This window comes from Tympanuchus pallidicinctus, unplaced genomic scaffold (assembly GCF_026119805.1).
Source record: "Tympanuchus pallidicinctus isolate F22 unplaced genomic scaffold, pur_lepc_1.0 scaffold24, whole genome shotgun sequence".
NCBI lineage: Eukaryota > Metazoa > Chordata > Aves > Galliformes > Phasianidae > Tympanuchus > Tympanuchus pallidicinctus.
Window position 1 is genome coordinate 9,589,437 of NW_026294741.1, and position 11,885 is coordinate 9,601,321.

The 11,885-nt window shown below is 60.0% G+C and overlaps 1 protein-coding gene across 1 annotated transcript; it reads left to right on the forward strand.

The window, feature by feature from the left end:
• The first annotated feature begins 304 nt into the window (after window positions 1-304).
• Window positions 305-11,420, forward strand: POM121C (POM121 transmembrane nucleoporin C). The gene is made up of 13 exons (XM_052689264.1): window positions 305-576; window positions 660-851; window positions 954-1,124; window positions 2,543-2,623; window positions 2,936-3,107; window positions 3,860-3,951; window positions 4,779-4,849; window positions 5,556-5,683; window positions 6,079-6,181; window positions 6,500-6,682; window positions 6,972-8,615; window positions 9,408-9,536; window positions 9,716-11,420. The coding sequence occupies exons 1-13, from the start codon at window positions 305-307 to the stop codon at window positions 9,808-9,810; spliced, it is 3,333 nt and encodes a 1,110-aa protein (XP_052545224.1). The 3' UTR covers window positions 9,811-11,420.
• Window positions 11,421-11,885: the final 465 nt, after the last annotated feature.

The following is an 11,885-nucleotide window of genomic DNA, read 5'->3' on the forward strand; positions in this document are numbered from 1 at the left end:
CGACGGCGCTCCTCCGCGTCCCGAACCTCCGCCGGTACCGCGGGCTGAGATGGGGGGAGGCGCCGCGGGGGCGGGACGGAGCGGGGCTGCGGGGCGAGGGCGGCTGGGTAAGGGCGCGGGTTTTGTAGGCGGGGGACGCGGACGCGCAGCCCGGCCGGCACCGGAGCGCGGCACGGCGACGAGCGCGCAGCGGCGTTCCCGGCCACGAGGCAGCGCCGCCGCCCCGCCCCGCCCTCAGGCCCCGCCCGCCCGCGCGCTGCATGCCGGGTTGCCGCTGCTGGCGGGCGGCGCGGCGCGGCGCGGTATGGCGGGGGCCGGGACGGGCGCGGGGCCGTGGGGGCGGCGGAGCGCGGCGCTGGCGGCGCTGGGTCTGGCGCTGGCGGCGCTGGCCTGCCTGGCGCTGTGGGGCGCGCTGCTGAGCGCGGCGGCGCTGGGCGCGGCGGGGGCCTGGTGCGCCACGAGGCCCGGCCCGCCCGCACCGCGCCCGCCCGCCAAAGCCGCCGCTAACGGAGGCCCGGCCGCCCCCTCGGGCCGCTTCGCGAAGGCCGCTCCTCTCCGCCCGGGCTCGGGGCCGTGGTAAGCGGGGCCGCGGGGCGGGGCGGGGTGCCGGGGGACGGCGGCGCGGCGGGGCCGTCGCTGAGTGTTCCGTGTGTCCGCAGCGCTCCGCCGCAGGCCCCGCGCCGCCGCTACCCGCTGCCGCCGTCCCGGAGCGCCGTGCCGGGCGCGCTGCCCGCCGCCTGCTGGGACGGCGTCGTACGGAGGAGCGCCGCCTGGACGCGCCGCCCCGGCCCGGCCCGCAGTCCCGTCACCGTGCGCATCGGCCGGCCGAGAAGCCCCGCCCGCAGCCCCGTGTGAGTACGGAGCGGGGACCCCGCGGGGCGGAACCGGGGCTCGTTGCGGCAGGCTGTCCCGCAGCCCTTTCGCTCACCCCGCTTCGTCTCGCCTCCCCCCAGGCTGGAGCAGCTCCTCTCGCCGGTCGCCCTCCTGCCCGGCGGCGGCCCGGACCCGTGCGCGAAGGAGACGGTGCTGAACGCCATCAAGGAGAGCAGGAAGAGGGTGGTGGAGGAAGAGGAGGATGAGGAAGAGCAGCAGGCGCTGGGTAGCGATCAGGAGAGCAAACGAAGGTACCGAGCCGGCAGTGCTGCCCGTGTGAAAAGGGCCCGGCGCTTCGGTGTTGGTAGATGCTGTGTGCACGAGAACTGTGCCTGTGGCAGAAGAGTGCCGTGTGCCCCTTTGCATGGCCTTCTTGGCCGGGTCAGAGATCCTTCTGGCACTCCTCCTCCTCTTTGAGATCAAAAGGATGTGATTTAGCCTCTGCCTGGGCGTGTCTGTGGGTCAGGTGTGTGCCCCGTGCCACTGGGATGGAGAAGTGTGGAGGTGGCCAAGGGATGCCTGGCAGGGAGCCTCCACTGGAGGGAGGTGACTGCTGTCCCCATGAGGTTTGAAGGCTTTTGGGGAGCTGCTTGTGTGAGGGCAGGCTGAAATTCTGCTTGTCGGGGGTTGCTGCTCTCCCCAGGCATTAGGGCTCCAGGTAGAAGCACTTTAAAAGCTCTTTGTGCTTCCTGTAACTAGCAAAAGCAAGGTAAGGCAAAAGGGAAGACAGGAGAGGCCTCTGTTTCCATTAGGCAAGGTCAGTGATTTCCAGTTCTGAGCTATAAGAGAGGAGGGTGCAGTGCCTTTGCCAGCACAGTGGAAGGATGGACGTATGTCCTGGATGCCGAGCTCTCCTGCAGCCTGTGTGACCTCCCGTACAACACACTGCCTTGGTTCTGTGCTCCTTGAACTCTCACCTTTGCTTGGTGTGTCTGAGACCCACGGGAGCTGAGCTGGATGATGCAGGATGGGCGCATGAGCTTTTTTTTCCCAACATGTCAATATCTGTATCTGCCACAAAAGCCAGTCATTGACAACTGGCCTGCATGAAGAATGCTTGTAGGTAGAAAACCTGTAATTTCTGAGAGCAGAAAGGAGCCTGCATCAGCTGGAGAGCACTGGATCAGCTGTGCAATGGAATCAGATCACTCAGGGCTGGAGGGGACCTGAACTAAGTGACAGGGCTTGCCTGATGCCCCCAGCACAGCATCAAGCTTGTTGTATGGCCTCCAGGTTTCACTGTGGGAGAGGAGGACTTAATTTCTGACTCAAACCATTCAGGAGCTGGCTAGGATGGAGTAGGAGATCTGAACTACAAGGCTCCATTCAAAAAATGCCTAGCTCAGCCCCTCTGAAACATTTTAACTTTGAATAATGGATTTGAGAGAAGATTTCTTTAAATCAAAACTACTCAGCACAGCAAGCAGCTGACGGAGCTGTTGGAACTTGGGAAGCAGCTGGGGTTGAGAATCAGTGACACAGGGCTGGGTGAAGGGAAAATCTGCAGGATTTGGATGGTGGAATGGGGATGTCTTAGGTGTTAGGTGGCAGAAGAGCAGTGCTCTCCCAGTGCCAAGCCTGCCTGGGAGGAGTTCTGTGGCCAGGCTGAGAGCACGTGCTCCTCCTTGTTGCCTTCTCCCTGTCACAGCTTCTGCCCTCTCTCCTGCAGGCGCCATGACAGCAGCGGAAGCGGGCAGTCAGCATTCGAGCCCCTGGTTGCCAATGGTGCCCCCGCCTCTCTCATACCCAAGTGAGTGTCCATCAGGCCAAAAACAATGAGCTGAGGGACGAGTGTGAAAGCCTGCAGGCTCTGGACGAGGTGCTGGTGGAGCCCAGCTTCTGCAAAGGATGGCAGTGGCTGTACCTCATGGCATCATTCGGCCTCGCAGCCGTGCTGAGTGGGTGCAGACTGGGGGCTGTGGGGCTGCTCTGCTGCAGGGGTCTCTTCCTCAGCTCTGTGCTCTGAAAAAGAGCTGCTTTGCTTCCTCGACGTGCCCTGCGATGAACAGACCTATGGGTAGGATGGTGGGGAGATGCTGAAATCTTCTTTAATGTTCTGCAGGCCTGGCTCTCTGAAGAGAGGCCTTGCTTCGCAGTGCCCTGATGACTGCTCAAACAAGAGGTCACGCACCTCCTCCATGAGCTCCCTCAACAATACGTACACCAGTGGAATCCCCAGCTCCCTGCGCAATGCCATTGCCAGCTCATACAGCTCCAGCCGGGGCCTGACACAGGTAGGAAGCACTCCTGAGGGCACCACTGCAGCCATGTGTGGCACAAAGCAGCTCGACCCACCGTGTGACTCAAACCTGGCGCCAGCTGTGGGGTGAGGAGGTGTCACTGGGATGACAAGATCTAGGGAAAAGGAAGGCAATAGAAAGAATCCCTTTGGTGTGCTGCCACCTTTTCAGCTAGAGTCAGCATGGATCACAGCTGTGTGTTCCTGCTCTGACCCAGGTCCCCTTGGCAGCTGCAGAGCTGTAGTAGAGCACTGCTTGAATAGGTAGGCTTGTGGGTGTGATGGTGGGACGTCATCATGGCTAGCAGAGCTGTGCTGTTTCTGTGGGAAAGATAACACAGAGGAAGCCTTGGGAAGGGTGGGTTTCCTGTGAGAGGGGTGAGGTTGAAATCCTTGGAGCGGGATCTGCCCTCTGGCAGGGACAGGTGGCAGCACCTGAGGCCACCAGACAGCTCTGTGCTGTGCTTTGGCCACGACTGTCCCTGATCAGCAGCATCCCCCCTCCTGTCCTTGTGGCTGTCAGGGCCCAGAGGCTGCTTGCTCACAAAGCAGGTTTCCTTCAGTGTGGGCAAACCTTGCAGCACTCCACAAAAGGTGGAAGGGAGCTTGGTGGTGATGGAGGGAAAGCGAAGCTGTGAGTTCATTGGGTGCAGTTCTGGGAGGAGACGTTCAGCATAGAGCAGGAAAGTGGAATGCTCTCCTCCCTCCCTGCCTGTGCACTGAGTCACTGCTCTCTCTGGGTTCCAGCTGTGGAAGAGGAGTGGTGTGAGTGTGTCCCCGCTGTCCAGCCCCGCATCCTCCCGTCCCCAGACACCAGAGTGGCCTCTCAAGAAAGCCAGGTAACCAGCCGTCCGCTGTCCCAGCCAAGAGGAGGGCAGGCACCGTCCCAGCTGTCCCACCAGGATTGTTCATGAAATATTGGCTGCTGGTGGCCCTCCAGTGTGCTGGTCCCATTGGGTTTGCACTAGTTCAGGTCCCTGCCACCTTGTCACACTGCTGTCCTGGCAGTGCTGGAGCAGCGGCGCTGCGCCATCCTCATCCCTGCCCTGCTCTGGGACTTGGTTAGAGATGGAAGTGTTGTGAGATTGCCACAGAAGTGGTGTTCTGCTGTGGCATTGCTGTGGGTTCCCTGAGCCGCCAGAACTCAGGAGGAGACAGGTACTGATTATTGTTGTCTCCTCAAAGGTAATTTACAGGAGCTACACAAAATATGTACAGATAAGGTTGCATTTTAGGGCTTTCCTTGTAGTGCAAGCCCTTGTGCTCCTCTGTCCTGGCTCAGAGGACCAGGCTCCAATGGGAAAAGCTTCAGTCAGAACCAAAATTGGCACAGCCTTGTGCACTGAAAGGAGAGGAGCCTGTGAGAGGTGCATTTCCCATCCAGAACGGCTGGTTGCCACTCTGAGGTTGATTTATCCTGCAGAACACTGGGGGTGTGTAGATAGGCACCAAGCTGTGCATTTAGAGGGAGAAGCAGCTCTGTGCCTTCAGCTGCTCTTGGGCCAGTGCAGGAAGCACAGTGCTGTGCCCGTGTTGTCTCAGGGTTTGTTGGATGGCTGCCTCGTGGGCCAGGGCTGCTAGTAGGATTCTGTCATGTGTTTGGCCTCTTGGGGGATGGGGCTACATCTGTGGCTTGATCCTAACTGGCTTTCTCCCACTGGTGCAGGGAGGAGGAGTCGCATCGCTCCAACACTTCCACCCCAGTGAAATCAGATAAGGAGCTGCAGACAGAGAAAGGTGAGCATAAGCACAGCAGTTCTGCGTGGGGTTGGATGGGCGTTGGTGTACACAAGCAGTGGGGTGGGACATCTCTTAGGTCTGCAGGTAAGATTGGCTTGAGACATCACCAGGCAACTTGGAGTGTGCTGGTCCAGGGGTAGTGGCAGTTCTGCTGCCCTGAATGGGTTTCCAAGTGATGAACAAGGGATGCCATATGCCAGCAGATGCATGGGAGCTGGCTTACAAGAGGGAGCCCCTCAGCTGCCCCAGGACCTACTGTCAGCCTCAGGGCAAGCTGTGCCATGCCAAAAGAGCCCTGATCACATTCCAGGCTGAGCCCGTTCCAATGTTTTCTCAGCCTAAACGAACAGGACATCCTGTGTCCATCTCAATTAGCTGCCTGGGTCCTGTGGTGCAGCACTAGATGTGGCTCGTGTAGCCTGCCTGGTTTGTGATTCAGGTAGGCAGATTGCAAGGGCAGTCTGGGGAGTAGAGAAGGAGTTACTGCCTCGCTGAAGGCTGGCAGGCTTTTGTACCAGGCTGCCAAGATGTGCTGCAGGCAGCTGCTCTTCAGGCTCTTGCAGCCTTGTCGTCAGCTCAGAGCTGTATCCCTGGCTCTGCCTTCAGACTGGGTCATGTGGAGAGGAGTTGGAAGGGACGAAATAGCCTGGCACGAGCCGGGCTGTTCCTCTGCCCAGAGCTGGCTCTGACTTGTCTCCTTCAGCAGTGGTGGAGACACCTGTGCGGAGGAAGCGCGGCTCCCTGAGCCCTCCAGCTGCATCGGGGAGCAGTGGCAAGCGCAAGCGGAAGATCCAGTTGCTGTCGTCTCGCCGGGGGGACCAGCTGGTGCTGGTACGTCGCTGTCTCGCAACCCCTTTTGCCCTCCTCTGGAGATAGAATGTGCTCACTGCAATTTCTGCAGGGCTGGGGGGAGACTGACCTGCCTGCCCTCAGGAAGGAGGCCCTGTCCTTGGCGGAGTGGGAAGTGACGCTATCCCCAGCCCCAGTGTCTGGTGGGCTGTGCGTGATTGTGCCGCCTGCTGCCGGACCAGGTAATGGCCTGGGGAAGGCCGTGCCCTCAGCGCCAAGCCGGGGTCTTGCGGAGTGGGGACCGGAGCTCCGCGGTAGCGTGCTGCGGCAGAACCAGCTGCTCCACGGGTCTTGCGACGGCCAGCCTTCACCACACCTTCAGAGAAGCTCTGCCGGCTTCCCTGAGAAGGAGCTAAGCCGCTGCTCTCTCTTGGCAGCCCCCGCCGCCTCAGCTGGGCTACACCATCACGTCGGAGGACCTGGATGCGGAGAAGAAGGCAGCGTTGCAGTGGTTCAACAAGGTCTTGGAGGATAAGGCTGGTAAGGGCTGTGGGCAGACGGGGCACCTGGGGTACAGCAGGGAACGGGGAGGGGTAGGAACAGGGGGGCATGAGGCTAGCTGGCAGTGAGGCAGCTGTTCACAGACCAGGGATGCTCCCAGGCGAGTTCTGTCTGGTCCTTGGGTCTGAGGGTGCTGACGATGGTTGTGTCCCAGAGCCTGCAGGGTCATGGCTGAGGTTCCCCAGGGCCAGAGCACTGGGATGTTGGTGTGGTTTTCCTACCTTTGGAGAAGCTCTGCTAATGGATAGTGCCCTACAGCAGGCTTACAGATTCTGATTTCTTGCTTCCTTCTGTTAGATCCAGTCCCCAGTAGCACCACTGCAGAGACCACGCCTGCGTCCAGGCCATTAGCGTTCACAGTGACCACAGGGGCCTCCTCCTCAGCACCTGTGTCAACAGCTCCTGTTGCATCCAGCAGCAACTTGCTCCTGGACAGCCTGAAGAAGATGCAGGGCAGCCAGGCTGCACCTGTGCCAGCAGGTGAGGAGGAAAGGGGTCAGTGGGATGGGATTGTGGCAGAGCAGACTCAGCAGCAGCTCTGTATTCCCTTTGGGGGAGGCAGGCTGGAAGATCCCTGTTTAAATGCTCTTCTGGACCTGAATCTGGAGGAAAAATTGGGGGGGTGCAGCCAATGGTCCAGGTGTGAGCCTGTGGGACTGCAGGGGGCTGCGTTTCTGGGGACGTTTGCAGAGGCAGAGCGGCTGCCTGGCAGAAAGTCTTTCTATATGTTACTCGTTATCCCTAAAAAAAAGAAAATTAACCTTTCTAGACTCTTCTGGAGCTGCGATAGCATTCCAGCCATCTTCATCAGCATCACAGCTGCCTGCTCCTGCCGTGTCACTGGAGTCAAGTTCTCTACCTGCGACCTCTGCTGACACCAAGCCTGTGTCTGTGCTAAGCACGGCTGCCCTTTCCGTCTCCCCTGCCTCGGGGGCACAGCCTGCCAGCAGCGTGGCACCTCCCGCAACCACAGAGCTGGGCCCAACCCCCAGCAAACCTCCCTCTGTGCTGAAGCCAAACATCCTTTTTGGGGCACCAAGCTCCCCTCCTGCCAGCCAGCCGGCGATGACTGCAGCTGCTGCAGTGCCCACCACGACCCCTGTCTTCAAACCCATCTTTGGTGCTTTGCCAAAAAGTGAGAGCGCAGCACCGGCTACAACAGGCATCTCTGCTGCAGTCACTGTGTCTGTGAGCTCAGCCCCTTCCTCGGCGCCTTCCACCACCACTGTGTTCAAGCCCATCTTTGGCAGCGTGACGGCGACTTCATCTCCAGCAAAGGTCTCTCCTTTTGCCTTCAAACCGTTGTCACAGCCAGCTCCAGCTGCGGAAGTGCCAGCAGCCTCCACAGCCACACTGGTGGGATTCACGGCTCTGCCAAACGTCATCTTCACCACCGCAGCTACGACTGCCACCACGCTCAACTCCTCCACGGATGCCACCATCAAACCAGTGTTCAGCTTTGGACTCAATCCGCCTGCCTCCACCAGCACCAGCCTGACAGTGACCGCCACCGCAGCCACCAGCGCGTCGCAGCCCTTCACGTTTGGTGGCCTGTCCAGCTCTGCCACCAGCACGGCACCCACCTTTGCTACCCCAGTGTTCCAGTTTGGAAAGCCCGCCGCAGCCACTGTCTCTGCCACCACCAGCGTCACAGGAGGCCCTGCGTTCGGCCAAGCACCTGCAAACTCAACAGCAGCCACAACCACTGCGGGCTTCAGCTTATTTGGAAGCACCACATTGACATCTGCTGCCCCGGCCACCACAGGCCAACCGGCGCTGACGTTCGGCTCCTCCAGTTCAGCTTTTGGCAGTACTTTCAGCACAAATGTGAAGCCACTGCCTCCGTATTCAGGGGCAGCAAGCCAGCCCACATTCAGTGCCGTTGCTGCAGACAGCCAGCTGCCCGCCAGCAAGCCCGCTGCGGGCCCTGTCGGCTTTGCTCCCCCGTTCAGTTTCGGGGCGCCCGCAGCCCAGTCCACCGCTCAGCCGGCATTTGGCAGCAGCGCTCTGCCGACCTTTGGCACCGGCGGCACCCAGGCGGCGTTCGGGACCACCACGTCGGTGTTCTCCTTTGGGACGGCCACCTCTACCGCAGCCAGCTTCGGTTCCGGCACCCAGACCACAAGCAGCGGCGTTGGCACCACCGTCTTCGGCACCACGCCGCCTCCTTTCGCCTTCGGGGCGGCCGCCCAGCCGGGCCCTTCTGCCGGTGCCTTTGGGCTCAGCGCACCCACCCTGAGCGGCGGCTCCCCTGCGGTGCCCTTCAGCTTTGGGGCTGGGCAGAGCGGAGCGGCTGCAGCTGCCGCGCCATTCGGTTCTTCCCTGACGCAGAGCACGCTGGGAGCGCCGAGCCAGAGCACGCCGTTCGCCTTCACTGTGCCCAGCACGCCCGATGCCAAGCCCGTGTTTGGAGGTGAGCTGCTTTCTGTCTGTCCCTTTCCGTGGGCTCTGCTGCAGCCCTTTGAGGGGTGATGCTTGTGGAGCATGTGCTCCCAGATCCCCAGCCCTCAGTGGTGGAGGAGAAGGGTCTGCAGCCCTTCAGAGTGGTGCGCCTTGGCCCCTCTAAACGCGCCAGGCCTCTGCTGAGCCCAGCTAGCTGCTCTCCTGCCTGAGAAACCACAGTTTAGCTGATGTTTGAAATCACGCAGAGTCACAGAATGGCCCGGGTTGGAAGAGACCTCAAGGATCACGAATCTCCAACCCCCTGCCACATGCAGGGCCACCACCCTCCCGATTTCATACCAGCCCAGGCTGCCCAGGGCCCCATCCAATCTGACCTTGAACACCTCCAGGGACGGGGCATCCACAGCCTCTCTGGGCAGCTGTTCCAGCACCTCTCCACTCTTATAGTAATCAATTTAAGAGTTTCCTGGCGAGCAGAACCCCTTGCAGCCAGTGATTGCGGTCTCCTTGCTGGCTCTCTGGACTGTTCTCTCATGGAAACATCTTGCCTCCCATGAATTTGCAGCCCACATGCTTGGAAACTTTTGGTCTAGAAAGATGGAAGCCTTTGTGCTTCCCCCTGTTGTGGGAAGGCACAGGGGTTATGATGAGAAAGCAAGGGAGTTTCTTAGTGAAGAGGCTGTGCCTGGTGGGGCGGCTTGGCTTCAGTTCCTGAAGGAAATCTGCATCCCAGTGCCTGCGGGTGCTGCTGGCCGCCAGAGGCTGCGCTCAGCCCAACTCACAGCAGTTTGTTGCTTTCCAGGAACTCCTGCCCCCACCTTTGGGCAGAGCACCCCTGTCCCAGGAGCAGTGGGGAGTGGCAGCAGCAGCCTTTCCTTCGGGACGCCCAGCGCTCCTGCCTCAGCCTTCCCAGGAGTCGGCACGTCCTTTGGTAAGAGCTCAGGGCTGGGGGGCTGCAGTGGGATGGCAGTGGGGCCGGGCTGGGCTGTGTGAACCGGCTGTGACACAGTTCTGCGTGACAGGTTCACGAGCAGGCTTTGCAGGAGGCCAGCTCTTCGGTTCCCCCTCTGCCAGGCTGTGCTGTGACCTGTGGCTCCTTTCTGCTTCCAGGTCCATCAACTCCAGCGTTTTCCATCGGGGCAGGATCCAAGACCGGCGCTCGGCAGCGGCTGCAGGCACGGCGACAGCACACCCGTAAAAAGTAACCTGGGGCTCAGAGCCCCGCTGCTGGCTCTGCGAGGAGCACAGTGTGTCCCCAGGGGCTCTGCTCAGAGCGCTCCCCAGCATGTGAGCGAGGGTTCTGGGCCGTGTCTTCGTGGATGCCGGCCGGGACAAGATAAACCAAACTCTTCTTACTTGAACAGTTCCAGAGCCAAGGCTGGATGAACCTCTGTACATATCCACCATGTTTCCTCCCTCCCTTTGTTTTGCCATGTTTCATAACGTGTAAATTTTTCCCTGTTGCTTCTTATAGATGTTCTGAGCCCCTACCCCCCGTCACCGTCACCCCCAGCATGGCGCCAGCACGTCCACACTCAGAGCCTGAGGCTCCTGTTCTCTGCCACGGGATGTGGTCTTCACCAGGCCCAGAAATCTTTCCCCACTGTTGAATCTCATGGCCTGGTGAACACGATCCCTCTGCTTCAAGCCACTTGTTGCCATCTCTGCAGAGCACGAGGCTGCGTTAGCACCCAGCTCTGTGAGCGTGGCCGTCCTGGTGTCACAGGGGGTGACACGGCTGCGGATGGGGGCTGAGCCCACTGCCGCCACTCAGCAGCTCCTGCCAAGCCTCTGGTTGAGGCGTGGGGTGTGGAGCTGGCAGCTCTGTGCTGCCTCCCACCTCTGTTGGGCTCCCCCCACCCGCTCGCTTCAAGCCCTGTCTGTTCTGCTTTGTTTGTGCTCCTGTTTTAATGCGCTCATTGAATCGAGTTTGGAGGAAGAACTGAAGCGTGTGCGTGGCGGCATGTTGGTTATGCCGGATTTGCTGTTTGGAGTTATTTTTTGGGGCGCCCATCCCTTCGTGGGACGCACCCTGGCTAATTGGATGTTGACAGTAGCATCACTGCGTGGCTGCTCATGCTGGGTGAGTTCTGTCCCTTTGTTGTGACTGAAAGAAAGGCAGCTGGGGCGGGGGCCTGGCCTCTGCAACCTCTTCTCTTCCTGGACCGCTTCTTCTGGGCTGGAGCCATGTTACCACCTCAAGTTCCTTTGGCACCACCAAAGAAAGGAGCCCAGAGTGGGTGGGTTTGTCCCCTCCCAAAACTGGAATGGATTTTCACTTTGAGCTCATCCCCATCCGTTAGTTCCCATGAGCTCCAAGGAGCTGTGGTGCTGCCCCTGTGCCCATCACCCCTGGGAGCCCAGTGAGGAAGAGGTGACTGGAGCTCTGGTCCCCGTGGCTGAGAGCTGTGCCCGCAGCTCCCCTCTGCCTCCAGTAATGCCTGGCTGCCGGGTTTTTTACTCTCCGAGCCGTGTGAGTGTGTGTGTCTGCTGAAGTCTAAATTAAAAAGGAAAAAAAAAAATATTTAAACATTTTTTAACAAAATAAGAATTTATTTTTATATTTAAGCTAAATTGCCTTTGAATTCCTTCAAGCTTGGTTCAGTGAGGTTGCTGAGCGCAGCGCTGTTGGTCGTTCCCCGTTCTGTCGCGCCGCGGGGCAGTGGCTGTGCTGTGGGACAGGGCTGCGCTGGGGAAAGGCAGCTGTGTCCCAGGGCAGGAGCCATCTGCTCCCCCCAGGCTGTAACAATATGTCCTTGTTTCTCAAATGTGATGTACGTGGATGTGAATAAACCTTTTTTTTAATTCCCCTGAAGCTGAGGAGCAGGAGCTTTTGCAGGGCTGGGAACAGATGAGGGGTATGGGGCAACCCCCCAGCTGGGGGAGGAGGGCTGGGGGGCGCAGCTGCAGGCTGCCACTTCTCCTGGGAGCGCTCCCAGCTGCTGTAGTTGGTGCGGGCTGTCCTTACCTCTGCAAGACAGAGAGCTGAGGGCATGTAGGAGCCTACTGCAGGGTGGCCCCCAGCATGGCCAAGGATGCTTCAATGCTGAAGGAGCCAAGCTGGCTGCACGTGCCCTTAGGGGTGCAGAGAGGTGCTTAGAGGAGCTGGTGCTGGCAATTCCTCCCTCCAGAACCACAGTTGTGGTGTTAAGGGATGAGTGAAGACACAGAGGGAGCTGGGCCCAGGGCTGGTAGGCTGCTTGGTCACACAGGGCAGGGGCTGCCCCTTCTCAACCTCCCTCATTGGGGCTCCAGCCACCACCTGTGTGCAGAGAGGGCT

Excerpts from the sequence above, each read along its gene's own strand:
- POM121C (XM_052689264.1), top strand. The coding sequence starts at position 305 with ATGGCGGGGGCCGGGACGGGCGCGGGGCCGTGGGGGCGGCGGAGCGCG. Across the intron at positions 3,108-3,859 it reads CCAGCCGGGGCCTGACACAG|CTGTGGAAGAGGAGTGGTGT; the intron begins GTAGGAAGCACT and ends TCTGGGTTCCAG. Across the intron at positions 9,537-9,715 it reads AGGAGTCGGCACGTCCTTTG|GTCCATCAACTCCAGCGTTT; the intron begins GTAAGAGCTCAG and ends TTCTGCTTCCAG.